This window comes from Mus caroli, chromosome 2, assembly GCF_900094665.2.
Source record: "Mus caroli chromosome 2, CAROLI_EIJ_v1.1, whole genome shotgun sequence".
NCBI lineage: Eukaryota > Metazoa > Chordata > Mammalia > Rodentia > Muridae > Mus > Mus caroli.
Genome location: NC_034571.1, coordinates 28532971 through 28550940, shown reverse-complemented (window position 1 = coordinate 28550940; position 17970 = coordinate 28532971). Strand labels below are relative to the sequence as shown.

At 49.7% G+C, this 17970-nt stretch overlaps 1 protein-coding gene and 1 non-coding gene across 3 annotated transcripts in view; both read right to left on the bottom strand.

Annotated features, from left to right (window-relative positions):
• The window catches only part of Eng (endoglin), a 36263-nt gene that overhangs the window by 1316 nt on the left and 16977 nt on the right, over positions 1 to 17970 (bottom strand). For both annotated transcript variants that reach the window (XM_021155803.2, XM_021155804.2), the window contains exons 3-13: positions 11498 to 11638; positions 9525 to 9690; positions 8646 to 8811; positions 7978 to 8098; positions 7515 to 7689; positions 7196 to 7338; positions 3276 to 3413; positions 3012 to 3050; positions 2392 to 2508; positions 1825 to 2076; positions 751 to 805 (exon numbers count right to left, since the gene is read on the bottom strand). In XM_021155803.2, the coding sequence (XP_021011462.1) occupies positions 751 to 805; positions 1825 to 2076; positions 2392 to 2508; positions 3012 to 3050; positions 3276 to 3413; positions 7196 to 7338; positions 7515 to 7689; positions 7978 to 8098; positions 8646 to 8811; positions 9525 to 9690; positions 11498 to 11638 (1513 nt within the window). The remainder of the gene's footprint in view (positions 1 to 750; positions 806 to 1824; positions 2077 to 2391; positions 2509 to 3011; positions 3051 to 3275; positions 3414 to 7195; positions 7339 to 7514; positions 7690 to 7977; positions 8099 to 8645; positions 8812 to 9524; positions 9691 to 11497; positions 11639 to 17970) is intronic.
• LOC115030465 lies at positions 5646 to 5782 on the bottom strand. Its single transcript, XR_003836061.1, has one exon. It is a non-coding gene; the product is annotated as a small nucleolar RNA SNORA8 (small nucleolar RNA).

The window sequence follows — 17970 nt, the reverse complement described above, 5'->3', positions numbered from 1 at the left end:
AACTCACTTTGTAGACCAGGCTGGCCTCGAACTCAGAAATCCGCCTGCCTCTGCCTCCCGAGTGCTGGGATTAAAGGCGTGCGCCACCACGCCCGGCTTGCAGGTAATACCTTTATGGATGGTGTTGTGGGTGTAAAGAATGAAGGCGCCTGCTCTGCCATGCTGTGTGACCTCTCCAACCAGCCGCCCCACCTCTGCACCTTACACCAGATTCAAATGGGCCAGAGGATCTTTTAAACCCAGTGCTGCTCAGGTCACTGCAGGCTTCTCTCCTGTTTCTACATAGTTCTGGGCCCTTAGTCTCCTTAGACTTATTGTCTGTGCAGGGAGTTTAGGAGCCCTGCATTCTCAGCTCTGGCTGGGGGGTGAGCCATCCTAGACTACACCGCATGTATCTGCCCCTAGCAACAGGACTCTCTTGCCTGGTACTGCCTGGGCCCAGGGGAACAATAGAGACCAGAGGGTGTTAGGCTCAAGGGGCTTCCTCCACTCTTGAGATGTCAAGGAATGTGGGGCCTTATACCATAGCTAAGGTGCTAAAGTTCTGTCCAGGAGGTTAAGTCCTCCATCATGGCAACCAGTGACTAACGGGACAGAGATAAGGCCCAGGAGGGGCCTGAGAGTGGAGGGCTGTCCATGGCACCTGGCATCTTTCTGTGAGCTCCTCGGGCTGCTGGGCCTGAGAAACCCTCCTCTCCTCCCAAGGGCCCCCATATCTGGGCTCCATTCCCAGCCCTGTTCCCTGCTCACCAGACAGGTCAGGGCTGACGACGTTCAGGCGCATGGAGACTGTCTTGTAGACTTCCTGAGGAGGGAGGAGTGTGGTAAGTGACCCAGCCTTCAGCTGGCAGCATGCGGTTCTCCTTGTCTGCAGCTCTCCCTTGCTGCCATCCCAGCCCTTGGCTGAGTCGTTTGTCCGCTATTTTCAGGCTGGGAGGCTGCAGGCAAGTCCTAGGGAGGCACGTGACGTGCGAGAGCAGCAGGGTAGCCTGCGGCTGCTGTAAATGGTCTCCAGTAGGAGCCCAGCATCTGTTAGCCTGTGCAAGCCGCAAGCCACAAGCCAGGTCAGCCCAGATGCTTGGAGGCTCAGGGCCTGGAAGACAGGTATAGCTATCTGGGTGGGGGCCCAGCTTCAGGAGGTTTTGACTCCTAGAAATCTGTGTGCAGACACCTGGAGTGTTCTTGTGAGTGTGTCAGGACCGAGGGCAACGTGTGATACCAGCAGGGCAGAGTGTCAAGTTTCCTGAGATCAGTCACATTGGTGATCGCCACGTGGGTGGGTGGGTGGGTGGGTGGGATTCTGGAGTAAGTGAGTAACTAGGTGAGCTGGTGAAAGTATTGAGAATAATGGATGCTTGTGGATGAGTAGCTAGAAGGGCAAGTGGTGGGTGATGGGTGAGCGTCTGGTAGGGAGAGGGGAGGTAGGTGGATGCAGGAGTGTGCGTATGGATAGGTAGGTAGATTGGTGGATAGATGGATGGGTGGATAGGTACATGGACTGACAGACAGTAAATGATGTGTGTATGGGTAGGTGGATGGTTGGATATGTGGGTTGTTTGGATGGGTGAGTAAACGGTTGGATATGTGGGTGGGTCTATGAATGAATGGCTTGGCTTCTGGCGGGTGCGTAGGTGGAGTCCATGAATAGGTAGGCAGATTGATGGGTATGTGGATAAATGGCTGGGATCCTGATATGTGGGCAGATGGGTGATGGATGGATGGTAAAATATGTAGAGGATAAACATGTAGATGGGTAGTTGCAGGTGTGTGTATAAACTGACGTCACAGCTTCAGTGAAACTAGTCTCGAGCCATGTCCACTTACCTGGGACAAGGTGCTAGGGCGCAGAGCTAAGTTGCAACTGAGGGTGCCAGCGGTGGGTGTGGGCACCATGTAGACCCGGAGGAGGAAGCTGAAGCGTGGGTCACCTTCAGGGCTTGGAGACAGCAAGGTCACACAGCTGCCCTTGGCTGTTCGGCTCTGGATGAGTTCCACCATGTCCCCTTCGGGCCCCAAGTCCAGATGGCAGCTATCTAGCTGGACTGTGACCTCAGAGGTCAATGGAGACACGCTCACCTGCACAGACAGACAGAGGGAGGAGATACATGCAGGTATCCTTGGCTCTTCACTGATGCCCTCTTGACGTCAGCTAGAAAGGGAGCCCCCATCCCTCTGAATAAAAGACAAGAAGGAGCCCCACAGGCTCCAGGAACAAGCAGGCAGGACAGAGTGACATTCTAATGCGCAAGTCCTTTTCTCTTTGTGCCTTCCACACACACACCCGGGCTGGCCTTCTCCTTCCTCTGGAAGGTGGCATCCGATCTTCTCTTTAGCAACGTTGGGAAGAAAGGCCCATAGAAGACTCAAGGAGTTAGGTGGGGTGCTCAGTACCTGTACGAAAGCCTGCTGGCCTAGCTCGATGGTGTTGGATGCCTGGAGGAAGTGCGGGCTGAGGTAGAGGCCCAGCTGGAAGGAGAGGCTGTCCATGTCGATGCACTGTACCTTTTTCTGTGGGAGGACACGAGGAGGAGGGCAGTCTGAGCGGAATGACAGCAGGAATTGCCTGACCTCCATCCTCACCTTTTAAACAATAAACTCATAGTTCTCACATTTATGAACAACTCACTTGGCATTGGGCTAGTGGAGAGAAACTTCACACCTCTCAGTACTGCTCCTTAAAAACCCCGATGGGGTGGGGTCTTTTTTTGTGCTACAGTTTATAGCCAATGACCATTGAGCCCCGGGAGAGTTAAAAGATTTGCCCAAGGTGACACAGCCACTGTGAGCTGGTTGCCTGAATTTAAGAGGCCGAAAGCCTAACCCTCAGCAGCACTGCTCCCATTGTATGGAAGGGGAGACTGAGGCACACTGGAAACACGGGCCTTGTCAGGCCTTGTCAGGGTTCAGGCCTGAGTTTCCTGAAGCCTGCTCCCTGGTAGGCCAGAAAGGGGCCCCACCCCAGCAGGCCACCCTGCACCAGTTGGAAAGCATCGTAGGACCGTCCATCTCACCCGAAGTGGTGGTGAGCCTGACTGGAAACTGATGATCACCTGCAAAGACAGAGCCAAAAGCCGGTCAGAGCCAGAAAGACCCCAGAGGATATCCCAGACCTGACTTATGGATGGGAAGGCCAAGCTAAGCAGTGTCTATGCTTTGGCTCCTTACTCACTGCTGCTTCCCACTCCCCGAAATGTCCCTCAGCCCCGGGATCAGTGAGGTGTCTGAGGGGACACTGACTCTGCTGGACATGACACCTTCCTACTCCCAGGCCTTACCTCATTGCTGATCACATGGGCTGTCACTTTCATGCCGCAGCTGGAGTAGGTGCTACTCAGGACAAGATGGTCGTCAGTGTCTTCAGCCTGGCAGCTGGAGTCCCAGAAAGTCAGGCCTGTGATGGTGCACTGGAGAGTCTGACCCAGGGGAGAAGGGCATCATTAGGAGGCCCAGCATTCCCTCAGGCCTCGCCGTCACTACTGAAACACTGTAAGTACTGCTCACGGGGGCTGGAGAGACAGCTCAGCAGTTAAGAGCCCCGGCCATTCTTGCAGAGGACTCAGTTTGCAGAGTTCAGTTCCCAGCACCCAACCCATGTCTGAATGCTCACAACCGATTGTAACTCCAGCTCGGAAGGATGACTACTGGCCTTGTAGACACTTGTAGCCACGTGCACATACCCCCCACCCTACACATAGTTTAAAAATAAGTAAAACGAATCCTTATTGAAACCTTTCCAAGGAGACATCAAAGCTCTGACAGAGACTTCAGAAAAACCAGGAAAAAAAATTATTCAGTAGTGGATGGGCAACTAGAATGTCTTCTTATTTTCTGCATTGCTGGGAACTGAACCCAGAGTGTGTGTGTGTGTGTGTGTGTGTGTGTGTGTTGTTTTGCCTAAGTGTGTGTATGCACAACATACATGTAGTGCCTTCAGAGGCCAGCAGAGGGCATTAGACCCCATGGAACTAGAGTTACAGATGGTTGTGAGCCACAGTATAGGTGCTAGGAATCAAACTTAGGTCTTCTGAACAGCGCTTTTTAAAACTGCTCAGTCATTTCTCCACCCTATCTAACTTTTTTCTTTCTTTCTTTCTTTCTTTTTTTTGGTTTTTCGAGACAGGGTTTCTCTGTATAGCCCTGGCGGCTGACCTGGAACTCACTTTGTAGACCAGGCTGGCCTCGAACTCAGAAAACCACCTGCCTCTGCCTCCCGAGTGCTGGGATTAAAGGTGTGTGCCACCATGCCCAGCTCCTATCTAACATTTAAATAAAAATTTTTTTAAGTTGGGTGGTAGCAGCACACCCCTCTAATCAAAGCACTTGGGAAGCAGAGGCAGGCAGATCTCTGTGAGTTCAAGGCCAGCCTGGTCTACAAAGTGAGTTCCAGGACAGCCAGGGCTATACAGAGAAACCCTGTCTCGAAAAACAAAAACAAAAACAAACAAACAAAAAAATCTTGTCTCAAAAAAATTAAACAACAACAAAAAGCTCAAAAGTTAAAATAAGGATCTGGAGAGACTGTTCAGTGCCTAAGAGCACTGGCTGCTCAGATATAGAACCTGGGCTCAGCCCCCAACACACACATGGCAGCTCACAACCGTCTATAACTATGGGTCCAGGGATCCAATGGCCTTTTCTGGCCTCCGTGGGCAAGTGTGGTGGATAGACTTTGATGCAGGAAAAACACCTACATACATTAAAAAATATATTTAATTTTTTTGTTTTTGGGTTTCTTTCTTTTAAGTTAAAAGTTAGGAATGGCGGTGTGTACCTTTAATTCCCATCCCTTAGGAGATAGAGGCAGCCAGATCTCTACTGAGTTTAAGACCAGCCTGGTCTATATAGCAAATTCCACACTATATGGATCATAGCCAGATTCAGACTCCTCAAATAAAAGCAAGTTATTGTAGGGGGCTGGGAACACAGCTCTACTGAGTAGGTACAGAACAGACAAGACTTTTTTGGGACTCCAGGTGGGTTCCACCCCCAGCACTGGGAGGTGGGTGGGGGAGGGGAGGAATGAGTGAAACAAACCGGAGTGGGCACGTACATATGTCTGTTTGGTCAAAAGCAAATTGAGAACGGCACAGTGCCGCATGCATAATATAATATATAATATAATCCAGCATTATATATAATATAATATAATCCAGCATTATATATAATATAATATAATCCAGCATCCTGGAGGCGAGGTGAGGAGAGTCACAAGTTCAGAAGGGAAGATGTAGACTTTCTCCATTCTGTGCAGGGCGGTGGTGGCGCCTGGGAATCCCAGCACCCGGGAGGCAGAGGCAGGGGGATCTCTGTGAGTTTAAGGCTCTAGTCCAATTAGGAATACACAGTGACGGTATTAATACCTTTCTCTGCCTCTCTCTCTGCGTGCATGTGTGTGTGTATGTATGTGTGTGCAGTTTATATACTCTGTGTGTGTGTATGTGTGTGAAGTTTATATACCCTGTGTGTATGTGTGTGTGCGCAGTTTATATACTCTGTATGTGTGTTGTGTGTGCAGTTTATATACTCTGTGTGTGCGGTCTATCTACCATATGTACACCCGCATACATAGGTGCTCATGTGTGGAACACAGAGTTTGCTATCAGGCATCAGGCATCTTTTACTACTGCACCTTGCTTTTTTTTTTTAACTGTATCATTAGAAATACCAGGTTTTATATGCACAAAGCCAAGAAACCAATGATGCCAGCTAGTGAGTTTCTATCGCACTGTCTTTTGAACACCCAACAGGAAAGAACTGCTGAGTGCAGATACCATGCAGTGCAAAGCACCTTGCTTTTAAAACTAACCTATTATGGTTATTGAGTGTGTGCCCTGGGCAGGGTACACAGGTGAAGGTCAGAGCATGGCTTAGTGGAGCTGTTCTTTCCATCTTCCTGTGGGTTCTGGGGCTTGAAGTCAGGTAAGCAGGCTGTGTGCAAATGTTTCACCACTGAGTCATTCCACTGATTTCTGTCTCTGTGTCTCTGTGTGTCTCTGTGTGTATCTCTGTCTGTCTGTCTGTCTGTCTCTGTCTCTCTCTCTCTCTCTCTGTCTCTCTCTCTCTCTGTCTCTCTCTCTCTCTCCAGGGTCTCACTATATAGCCTTAGCTGGCCTGGAACTCACTCTGTAGACCAGGCTGGCCTTTGAACTTACAGGGTTCTGCCTGCCTCTGCCTCCCAAGTGCTGGGATTAAAAGCACAAACTAGCTGGGCAGTAGTGGCACACACCTTTAATCCCAGCACTTGAGAGGTGGAGGCAGGCGGATTTCTGAGTTCGAGGCCAGCCTGGTCTACAGAATGAGTTCCGGGACAGCCAGGGCTACACAGAGAAACCCTGTCTCAAAAAAACCAAGGGAAAAAAAAAAAACCCACAAGCTACCATACCTGGCAAGACAGGGAGGTCCTACTGAACCCGGACCTCACGGATTGGCTAGCCTGGCTGGATAGAGAGACCCCAGGGCTTCCTTTTCTCTGCCTCCTAGTGCTGGGAATCCAAACTCAGTCCCTCGTGCTTGCACGGCGAGCACGTTACTCCACGGCAAACACGTTATTCCCTGGGCATCTCCCCAGCCCTGCAGAGTGTCTTTTGGATTTATCAATCATGCAAAGGCCACATAATACAAATTTCTGTGACCACCTGGCTCAACCACCATTAAGATTAATAATAATGACTAAGCCAGGCAGTGGTGGCGCACACCTTTGATCCCAGCACCCAGAAGGCAGAGTCAGGCAGATTTCTACGAGTTCAAGGCCAGCCTGGTCTACAGAGTGAGTTCTAAGACAGCCAGAGCTACACAGAGAAACCCTGTCTTAAAAAGAAAACAAATAAACAAAGATTAATAATGACTACCTAATGTTGGCATGATTATTCTTGTGTTTTGAGATTGGGGCTCATGTAGCCTAGGCTGTCCTCAAACTCCCTATGTAGTTGAGGATGACCCTGTTTTATACCTTCTATGTAGCCTAGTCCACCTGAAATTCACCATCCTCCTCGCTCAGCCTCCCAGGTTCTGAGAATATCTGAGGATACCAGTGCACGGCTCTGTGCTCTGTTCAAACTGCATTTCACAAGTGAGAAAACCGAGGCTTGCACAGGGATGTGACTTGCTCTTACTGCCTGGGCTGGGCCCCTGACATTCTTGGCAGGGGATCAGCTGTCCATGCCATCTCAAGGTGGAGGGGCGGGGCTTTACTTACCTGCACGTGTTTTTTATTGAGTGCCAGAGTCATGACCTGATTGCCACACTTTGGCTGGATCAGGGACATGAGTAGCACGGGGCTGCACGTGTCCTTGGGAGGTGTGGTCACAACGGGTGCAGGGGAGGTCTGGAACACACCACCTATGGAGTGGGTGGAGTGGACCGTCACTGGGTGTGCACTACGGGTGGCAGATGAGGCAGATGAGGCCAGTGAGGCACAGAGAAACCGGCCAAGCTCAAAGAACAGAGAGGGGCAAAGTGATGGAAAGGGAGGAGGAGCAATAGGTCTGGGACAGGGGCACAGGGCTGGGGCTCACCGCAGCTGGAGGCCCTCAGGGAGACATTGCTGGCCAGAGGGAGCTCTACAAAGGAGGTGACAATGCTGGCATTGAGCTTGCGGGCCTCCCCTATCAGGCCTTGGGGTGTGTCTGGGAGCTCCACGCCTTTGACCTTGCTTCCTGGAAAGATCTTGACAGAGTATTCACCTGTGGTCTGAAGGCAGAAAAAGAGAGCTGGCGTCTTACCTACGGAGACCCCTGCCCTTCGCCTGTGCCTTGCCGTCCCTTCCCCTCACCTTCTCTGTTTCCCCTTTGACCTCTGACCCAGCTCAGAGTTTGTATCTCCAGGAGTCTTCCTTGGCCCACCAGGCTAGGTTAAGGAATTCCCTGGCCCATCAAGACAAGCTTCCTGGAAGTGGCCTTTACTTTAACAACTTAGATGAAGGTAGGAAGCTGGGGAAGGTGTGTAAGGTCTCGGCTGGGGTGGGAGTACAAGGCTCACCAAGATCTGCATGCTGTGGTTGATGTCGATGAACCAGGAGACATACGGAGGGCCGTGCAGGATGAGAATGGCGTCCCCAGATGTGCAACTCAGTTCCATCATTACGGTCACCGTCCGGGGCCTGTAGCGGGCGGGCAGATGGTTGTGGCTTTAGTATGGGGACAGACCTGGTGTGCTGGTTTCCGTATGAGCATCTGAATACTTGATCCCAGTCTGGGAAGGCTTAGGGAAATGGGCCTTCCTGGAGGGTGTAGAACGCAAGGGGTGGGCTTTGGTGAGCTCTCTGCCTCCTGTCTGTGTGGTTCAAGATGTGAGCTCTTAGCTGCTGCTCCAGCTGCCTGCTGCCTGCAACCTCCACTCTGCTGTTGTGAACTCTGATGCTCTGGAGCTGCGAGCCCAAAATAAACTCTTCTACACATTGCCTTGGTCATGGTGTTTTATCTCAGCAATAGGAAAATTAATACACCTGGAGGCTGGGATCTGATTGGGTAATACACGTGGAGGCTGGGATCTGATTGGGTAATACACTTGGAGGCTGAGATCTGATTGGGTAATGCATTTGGAGACTAGGATCTGATTGGGTAATGCATTTGGAGACTAGGATCTGATTGGGTAATGCATTTGGAGACTAGGATCTGATTGGGTAATACACACAAAGGTTAGCTTACCCGGCCTCAGAACCTGGCAGGATCCTCAGGATGTAGGCCTCCTTGTGGCCAGACACACCTTCCAAGCGACAGCTTTGGACTGGGGTCTGGGATCGTGGTTGCCATTCAAGTGTGGCGCCCATGTCCTTGTGAGCTTCTGGCAAGCAGAAGAATGGTGCCTTTGGGTCTGTGGAGACAGATGTATCAGAGGGTCCTACCCCACTTGCAGACAAGGCATTGATGAGGAGACATTCAGGACAGAGCTTAACAGGGCCGAGGATGGCTCACCACTGAGTAGCCGGCCTTTGTTTCCGCCTGTGTCAGCACAGGGTTAACATAGCAAATGAGCCCATGGCACTCGTCAAGAGTGCAGTCCCCCCACCCCACCCAGCACGCCAGCACAGGTCAAGTATCTTCCTTAATTGCTTTCCATATTATTATTATTATTATTATTTTTGTTTGTTTGTTTGAGACACAGTGTCTCACTGAACTTGGCTCGCAGACTTGGCTAGACTGGCTGACCGGCAAGCTCCAGGGAAGCCTTGAACTTGCTATGTCGCAGAGGATGACCTTGAACTCCTGATTCTCCTGCCTCTGCCCGCCGAGTGCTGGCACTACAGGTCCGAGCCACCATGCTCTAGGGCTCTAGGGCTCTAGGGCTCTAGAGCTTAACACCATGCACGGGGCTCTACCAACCAAGCCACATCCCAAGTAAAAAATCTGGCATTTCTCATCTGCTATGTGATGCAGAAGCAGTCGCTAACTGTAAAGGGCACCAGCCAGTCACATTTGACTGTGGGCAAATCACGTGCCACCACAAGCTGGTAGTGCCCATATCAGGAGTTTGCGCCGTCTTCTCTGCAATTGAACCTGAACTCAGAAGCAACGGAGGGAGCTGACCTTGGCCCAACTGGAGGACGATGCTTTGGGGGTCATCCAGTGCTGCTATCGAGGTGATGGCGCCCTTGGTGGCTGCCCAGTCGAGGATCTGTTTCCTGGAGGTAAGGGATGGTAGCAGTGTGATATTGACTCTTGGCTGCCCTTGGAAGATGACCAGGCGGGAGTCCTGTGGAGACACAGAGTGCTGGGTCACTTCCTACCAATCTGGGGAGTCAGCTAAGTCTGCTGGCAGCAAAGAGGTCAGGACTTCAAATGACAAGGCTCAGAAGTCGTCAGTCAGCCCAGAGCCCCCGGTACCTCTTCTAGCATAGCTAGATCTGCTCCATCTCCCTCCTGCACGTGATGGCTGTACAGAAACACACATTTGTTTGTCCGTCTGTCCTTGCTTTACCCTCACCATGAGGCACTCATTCAAACCATATATAATGGCACCAATGTAGCTACTGTCTGTAACCGTCTGCACTCTGAGGATACGGGAGGGAAATCTTGGTGCCCATCCACACACAGCACTTGACTCATTGAAGGCTCTGAGCCTTTGTTCATTGGGGATCTGATACGCCAGCTGCACCTTGAGACCTGCCACATATTAGGTACTCCCAATGCATGGGGAAGGGGACAGTGGAAGGGGAAAGGAAGAAAGGTATGAGAAAAAAAAATGAATGAGTAAACGAATGAAGACAGATGGGGTTCTGCCGACTCTGGGAGCTCACCATTAAGAAACTAGAGAGACATCCTTAGTTGAAGTAATAGAAGATAGAGGACATTATTTAATAAATAACAAAAACCAAGGCTGGAGCCAGGTAGTGGTGGCTCATGCTTTTAATCGTAGCACCTGAATGGCAGAAGCAGGCAGAACTCTGTGAGTTCGAGGCCAGCCTGGACTACATAGCAAGTTCTGGGACACCCAGGCCTACACAGAGAAACCCTATCATGAAAAGCAAAAAGCAGGTCTGGAAAGATGGCTCAGTGGTTAGGAGCCCTGACTCTTCTCTCATGAGAACCCAGGTTCAATTCCCAGCACCCACATGGTGGCTCACAGCCATCTGTAACTAAAGCCCTAGGGAATGCAACATTATTCTGGCCTCCTCAGGCACAAGGCTCACATATGGTACAGACAAAACACCCATATACATAAAATTAGATTAAATTTATTCTGGGGATGGGGAGACTGGAGAGATCCCAAACCTTACTACCTCCCTTAGGCTCCTCTGGGGTCTGTTGGGCTAAGGAAGGAAATGAAGAGGACTTCCTGGAGGAGGTGATCTAGAGGAAGCAGCTAGAACTATTGACTCCAAGCTACTTTGAGCTGAGGTAGCAGCAGCAGGAGGGCTTCAGATTAGATATTAAGGAGGACTGCATGACAGTCAGAAGAGATATAATAGAGCACACTGCCTACTCTGCAGGCATTAACCCCAGTAAGAGGGTTACAGCCGTGACTAAAGAGCATGACGTTTATCAGGCCCCTGGTTTACGGCCTCTGGCCTCTGGGTGGTGATCTGCACGCAGATGATTCAGGGCTGTCACTGTGAGTGTTCAGAGCAAGTAAAAAGATGCAACCAGGCTAGACTGCAGCTGCAACCCTCCAGCCAGAGCTTGCATTCCTAGTGTCATTCAGGACCCTGGTAACTCCTCAACCCTGGGTAGCAAGTGGGGAAGGAACTGATTGGAGAGGCAGCATGGGAAGATCTCTGGGACCTGACTTCCTCTCTCAGTGAGAAGGAGAAGAGCACTCTGGGAAGGGAGGCCAGGCCCTTGGACTTAGGAAGGGATTTTCCATGATGTCTCCACCACGCTGGCCTATGGGTCCATCTGTGAGCCATCTTCACCTCTATTGCCCACCTCTGCCTCCTCTGGCACCTTCTGGTCCTGTCCCTATCTGCCTCTGCCTTTCTGGTGTGCCATGTTGCTCACAGAGAGGGACACCAGGCAGAGATTTCCCACAGCCTGCCTAGAGTTAAGGGTCACACACTCACGTAGGCCAAGTGCAATGGGATTTCCGGGGCCTGGAACTTCACGAAGACATTTTTGTTCGAAACGAGGACCAGGAACACCTCCCGGGTCTCGGTGCCATTTTGCTTGGATGCCTGAAGAGTCAGGTCCAGATTTGACAGCATCTGGAGAAGAGCCACAGACGTAGACATATCAGTCAGGTTTGCAGCCAGGTGGGCAGCGATGCTTCATGGTTGACAGTTAATCCACTGCCCCTCCGTGGCTTGACCTACCTACCCTCTCACCAGTTACCCATCTGCAAAGTAGCACCTATCCCTCACACCCCTTGAGAACATAAGAGGGACTGGTTCAGCAAGCACGACTGCCAAGCCTAAGGACCTGAGTTCAATTCCCAGAACCCACCTGGTGGAAGGTGAGTCCCAACTCCTGCAGGTTATCCACTGAGCTCTGCACCAGAACTGTGACACATGCAAGCACACACGCACATGCACAGGCACACACACGCATACACCCATGCATGCACAAACACACTAAGTAACTGAGTACAAATTAAACAAAAAAATAAGTAAGTTAATAAGGAAAGAAGGCTGGGGGCTGGAGAGACGGCTCAGTGGTTAAGAGCACTGATTACTCTTCCAAAGGTCCTGAGTTCAATTCCCAGCAATCACATGGTAGCTCACAACCATCTGCATGGGATCCAGTGCCCTCTTCTGGTGTGTCTGAAGAGAGGGACAGTGTACTCATATACATAAAATAAATAAATAAATTTTTTAAAAAAGGAAAGAAGGCATGCATACATGCATGCATGAATGAATGAATGAATGAGCTTGGTCCCAACCAAGCAAAAAAGAGGACAAACTTAAGTCAAATCTGTGCTTCACGTAACATTCAGGATTGCGAGATTCATCTTTCCTTTCCTTTTCCACTTCCTTCTCTTCATAGGTTCTTGCTTTGTGCCCAGGCTGGCCTCGAACTCTTGACTCTTCCTACCTGGCTCAGTGCTGGAATGTCAGGCACACGCCAGCAGAACCAGTCAGGATGATTTCCACTGAGTGTCTGCTATAACCTGGGCCTGTAAATGTCTGAAAGCTAAGCTATGCATGGAAGCAGCGAGCCTTCTCTCACTGTCCTCTCCCCTTCTCTAGTTGTCTCTGGGAGGCCACTCTGATGCCAGCTCACTCCAACCATTCACAATTGTTCCTAGAGCTGGGCATGGCGGCTCAATGGCAGATCACATGCGCATGACCTGGTTCCACCACCTGCATTTACATATGAGTTCCACGGGAACAACCTAAGAGGTGGGTACCGGTAAAACGCTCACAAATTAGGAAACTGAGTCACAGAAGTGAGGTCGCTTGCCCCATGATCACACAGAAGGCTGGCAATGTTAATCTCTGTCAAGAAGACTAAGAAGAAAAGAAAAGATGACCAGATCAAAGCTATTCCAAGAGCCTTCTGGGCCCATGAGATGGTGAGGGAGGGGGAATGAGCAGGAGACAAAGGCGCCTGGCCCAGGCCGGTGCCTCAGAAGCCTTGTGGTGTCTCAGAGAACAAAGACAAGTGGAAATCTTCCCAGACACAGTCTCTGGCAGTTCCTGCCGGCAGCATGAAGCCCGATAGCGGACTGCAAGCTCTGTCCTCTGTCAAAAGCAGAGCACGGGCTTAGCACAGAGACATCAGTGGAAAGTTTTAGGATCTGGCTTCTAATCGACTCACTGTTGTTTCCCTGACTGATGTCACAGAGCCAGAGACAAGCGTTTCAGCCCCTGGAAAAATCTGCTCAGAAATATTTCCGCTACTCGGCAAACGACCCTCTTAATCACTCTTTGTGTTCGAGGTTACTCTTTATAACCACAGAGGAGTAGAGCAAACGCTCTCGCTTTGTTTTCAACGTGTGCCCAGTGGTTTTGTCCTGATGGTGCTCACTCCCTTTAGGTGATCTTTATTTTAATTCTTTTAAAAATTAAACGTAAGCCGGGTGTGGTGGCACATGCCTTTAATTCCAGTGCTTGGGAGGCAGAGGCAGGCAGATTTCTGAGTTCTAGGCCAGCCTGGTCTACAGAGTGAGTTCCAGGACAGCCAGGGCTATACAGAGAAACCCTGTCTCAAAAAAACAAAAACAAAAAATTAAACGTGTGTGTGTGTGTGTGATGTGCATGCCTGGACCCCATGGAGAGAGTCAGACCCCCTGGAACTAGAGCTATGGGCTGCCATGACCTGGGAATTGAACCCAGCTCTTCTGGAAGAGCACCCAGTGCACTTAACAGCTGAGACATCTCTCCAGCCCCCTTATCTCAGTAGTGTGTATAGTGTATGTGCGTACACACGGACTCACTTGCCTGTGTGTGCACACGTAGAGGCCAGAGATCCAGTATGGATAGTTTTCTCGGCCATTTTCCATTTTAGTTTTTGAGGCAGGGTTTCTTACTGTCTCTGTGTTCAGACACACCAGAAGAGGGCATCGGAGGGAAGACGGCTGTGAGCCACCATGTGATTGCTGGGAATTGAACTCAGGACCTCTGGAAGAGCAATCAGTGCTCTTAACTGCTGAGCCATCTCTCCAGCCCCCTAGGTTATTATTCTTAAATAAGTATTCTCACAGTAACTTATAGTATAATGAAAAAATGCATTTCAGACATGTGGAAATGCCACCACCACCACCACCACCAATAATAATAAAATAATTTACAATGTTATGGAGCAAACCCAGTCTTGTGCTTAACGAACATCCTACCATTCAGCTGTCTCTCCAGACCACATAATGTTTACATTTTGATTCCATAAGTATCTTGTTTTATTAATCTTAAAAATTATACATTTTAAGATGGTTGAAGTGGTATATAACTTTGACCCAAGCACTTGGGAGGCAGAGGCAGGTAAATCTCTGTAAGTTCAAGGATAGCCTGATCTACATAGTGAGTTCTGGGATAGCTACATATATCCAAAAAAAAAAAAAAAAAGGACTCTTTCTCCGAAAATATATTGAAATGCAACATATCACCCTGATTGATTTCTGTGTACCAGTGGCTTGAACAACACAAGTTGGTTACACAGCTATATTTTCTTAGAGACAGAGTCTCTCCCTGAACCTAAAACTTCTCATTTCAGTTAGACTGCACACTTCAAATCGGTGGGTTTTACCTCAGTAAAGCAATTTTGTGCCTGTAATGTGTTATGGTCCAATGGTATTCATTCTATGCTCTGTGCTGAGCGCACAGCAAGTGCAGGCTGACCAAAGCAGGCACAGGGATTTCTCAGCTTCCAGGCTCTAGAATGGAAGTCATCCAAAGAGATTGTGGAGCCCAAAGTCCAGGTCCAGCACTTGAGTGGAGCATATGGCACTTGGCTGCCGAGTAGCAGATCTTTTTCTCTGTCCCCCCAAATCCAGACTGCTACCAGCTCCACCCATCCACCTCTGGAAGGAAGACTTCAAGACACACAGAGAGCAAATAGATGGAGTCAGTAATCTGACAGACTATGCCATGAGACACACTCAGACAGGGAGATGAGGCAATGTCACTCACTCTGGGAGGACACCACAGTTTGCCACAGCTGGAACTATGAGGAGGATTTGGAAAGTGCCCTGGACATGAACCCTGCAGCTACTTGACCGTAGCTCTTATCCCTTGGTGCCTCCTTTTACTCATCTGTGAAATGGGGGCAGGAAAGGACTGGAAACTGAGATCAGGAGGGGCCCTGGATAGAGGAAGTGAAGAAAAGAAATCGGAGGGCAGGGCATGGTCATGCCGCAGGGGGTGGGGTGGGAGGTGGGGGTGCGGTGGGGGGGGTGTACCACAGGTCAAGAGGCTGCGGCTTCAGGACACTTGTGAAAAGTTTCAGCAATTCTTCCCGAATTCATAAGGCAAATTCCCATTCCATTGTCACCAGGGTCTTATGTACAGAGGAAGGGGCTGAGAGAAACTGAGGCCCCAGAGTGAGCAGTGTAAGACACGGGGAGCTTCTGGGGGCTCTGTGCTTCCAGGCCTAACTGATGACGATCAGTTACCAGAATCACTCAGCCAGGGTTTCCACAGTAAACACTTCCCTTCCCCTCCACCCTGAGTCACCATGCCAGCCATTTGCACGCATGCATGCTAATTTCCCTCTTTCGTCCCCTGAGGGGCTGCCCGTCTTCAGCATGGGCTCCTGGGCATCTGAAGGCCCAGCAAGGATGACGTATGTGCCAGCTCCTTGTCCCCAGGCCTGCCAGCACGGGCCTGTGTGACTCCTTCCCTGAGTGGGTGGGTAGGAGACCAGTTGCTATTTTGGTACCAGCTGTCCCTTAGATGCCATTGTTAGCCCAGTGGTTGGTGTCGGGAAAGGGGGATTTCGGTGAAGAGGCCCTGAGTATTAGTAGCCACTTATAGAAAGCCGTTTCCAGCAATTCTTCTAGGAGTGGAGCCTTGGGTCTGCCTGCAGCCCCCACCCTCCCAGGGCCAGCCCAGAGAAGGCCCAAGTCGGCCTCAGCAGACTGCGATGGTGCACACAGGAAGTGTTGCAGGCAAAGAGTTCAGAGCCAGACAGACCTGAATTAAACGTGGCTCTGTGAGTCTGGACGTTCAGTCTTCCTCTCTGGGCCTGATCTGGAGCAGGAGCTAGACAACCTACCTGCTCACGTACGTGTGAAGATGCAGGGATCCGGCCTCATAGCTGGTTTTACGATGCCTAGCTCAGCCCCTCTGGGTCCACTGATAGATTCTACTAATGCAGATAAAATTCTTTATTTTTATTTTAAGAGATGGCACCTTGCCCTGCACTTATGTGATTCTCCTGCCTCAACTTCCCATAGAACTGGGAAGCAGGAATGTGACACTGCAGTTGACCCCAATATTTTAAATTAATAATAATAGTAATAATAATAATAATAGTTGTTTTTGAGACAGGGTTTCTCTATGTAGCCCTAAAGGGATGTTCCACCACCCCATTTTGAGACAGAATCTCATTGTGTGCAAGTTTGGCCTTAAACTCAACATCTTCAGTCTTTGGATATTGGGGTCACAGGTATGTGCCATCATGACTGACTTCTGAATGAAATGTTTTCAGTATGTGTGTATGTGAGTGTGTATGGTGTGTGTGTGTGTATGTGTATATGTGTGTGTATGGTGTGTGTAGTGTGTGTATGTGTGTGTTTATAGTGGGTGTAGTGTGTGTATGTGTGTGGTGTGTATAGTGTGTCTATGTGTATGTGTGCGGTGTGTGTATAGTGTGTCTATGTGTATGTGTGCGATGTGTGTATAGTGTGTCTATGTGTATGTGTGCAGTGTGTGTATAGTGTGTATGTGTGCACGCATGTGCCAGAATAGGGAGTCAGATCCCCGGCTCACAGCCACCTAACATGGGTGCTAGGAATCCAACTGGAATCCTTACAAAAGCAGAATGTGCTCTTGAGGGCTGCCCCATCTCTCCAAGCCCAAGTCTGATTTTTTTTTCTTTTTTGAAACCAGGTCTTACTGTGTAGCTATGGCTGGCCTAGAACTCACTATGTAGGCATATCTGGCCTCAAGTTTCTGTTTCCCAATTGCTGGGACTGAAGAGATGTACCACCATGTCTAGTCTGTAAACCTTTTAAATGTTTAAATATATTTAAACACAATGTGTCTGAGCTGCATACAGTGGCACATGCCTGTGAGTCTGGCCCTCGGGAGGCACAAGAACCCCTGCAAGTTCAATGACACAGACTAACGGGCTGGATAAATAACAAGAACTAGCTATATGCACTCTCCAAGAAGCATACTTAAGCCAACAAAGATGCCCCAAAACTTCATCTCCAAGCATGGAAAACAAACTGCTTAGCCAATGGAAATTTATTCTTATGCTAGACAAAGTCAACTTCAAACCAAAACTAGTTAAAGGAGATAAAAAGGACTCCACCTTTTGGTGTTGTTTGCCTGTTTATTTTTGAGACAGGGTCTAACTATGAAGCTCTGTTTGTCCTAGAACTATGTTCTATGTAGACCAGGCTGGTCTTGTACTCCGAGATTGGCCTATGTCTGCCTCCTGAGTACTGGGATTAAAGATATGGGCCACTATGCCAGGCTGGGACAGGATAGATTAATAAAAGAAACAATTCAAGATGATGCAACAATTCTAACTTCTATGCACCAAACACTGGAGCCTCGAATTGCATAAAACAAACACTCCAAGATAGAAAGACCAACCAGGTCCTGATACAGTAACACCGGGAGACTTCAGTCCTTCGCTCTCCTACTCAGCAGGTCCTCCTAACTAAAAGCTAGCAAAGAAACTCGGAAGCCAGGAACAGCGTGGATGAACTGGATTTAACACACGGACAGAACATTCCACCCAAAGGGGCAGGGAACGCACATGCCTTCCTCAGCAGATTTTCTCAGAAACTTCTCCAAGACCGGCCTTAGGACACAAGTCAAGACTCAACAAATATGAGAGAGAGAGAGAGAGAGAGAGAGAGACAGAGAGACAGAGAGACAGAGAGACAGAGAGACAGAGACAGAGAGAGACAGAGACAGAGACAGAGACA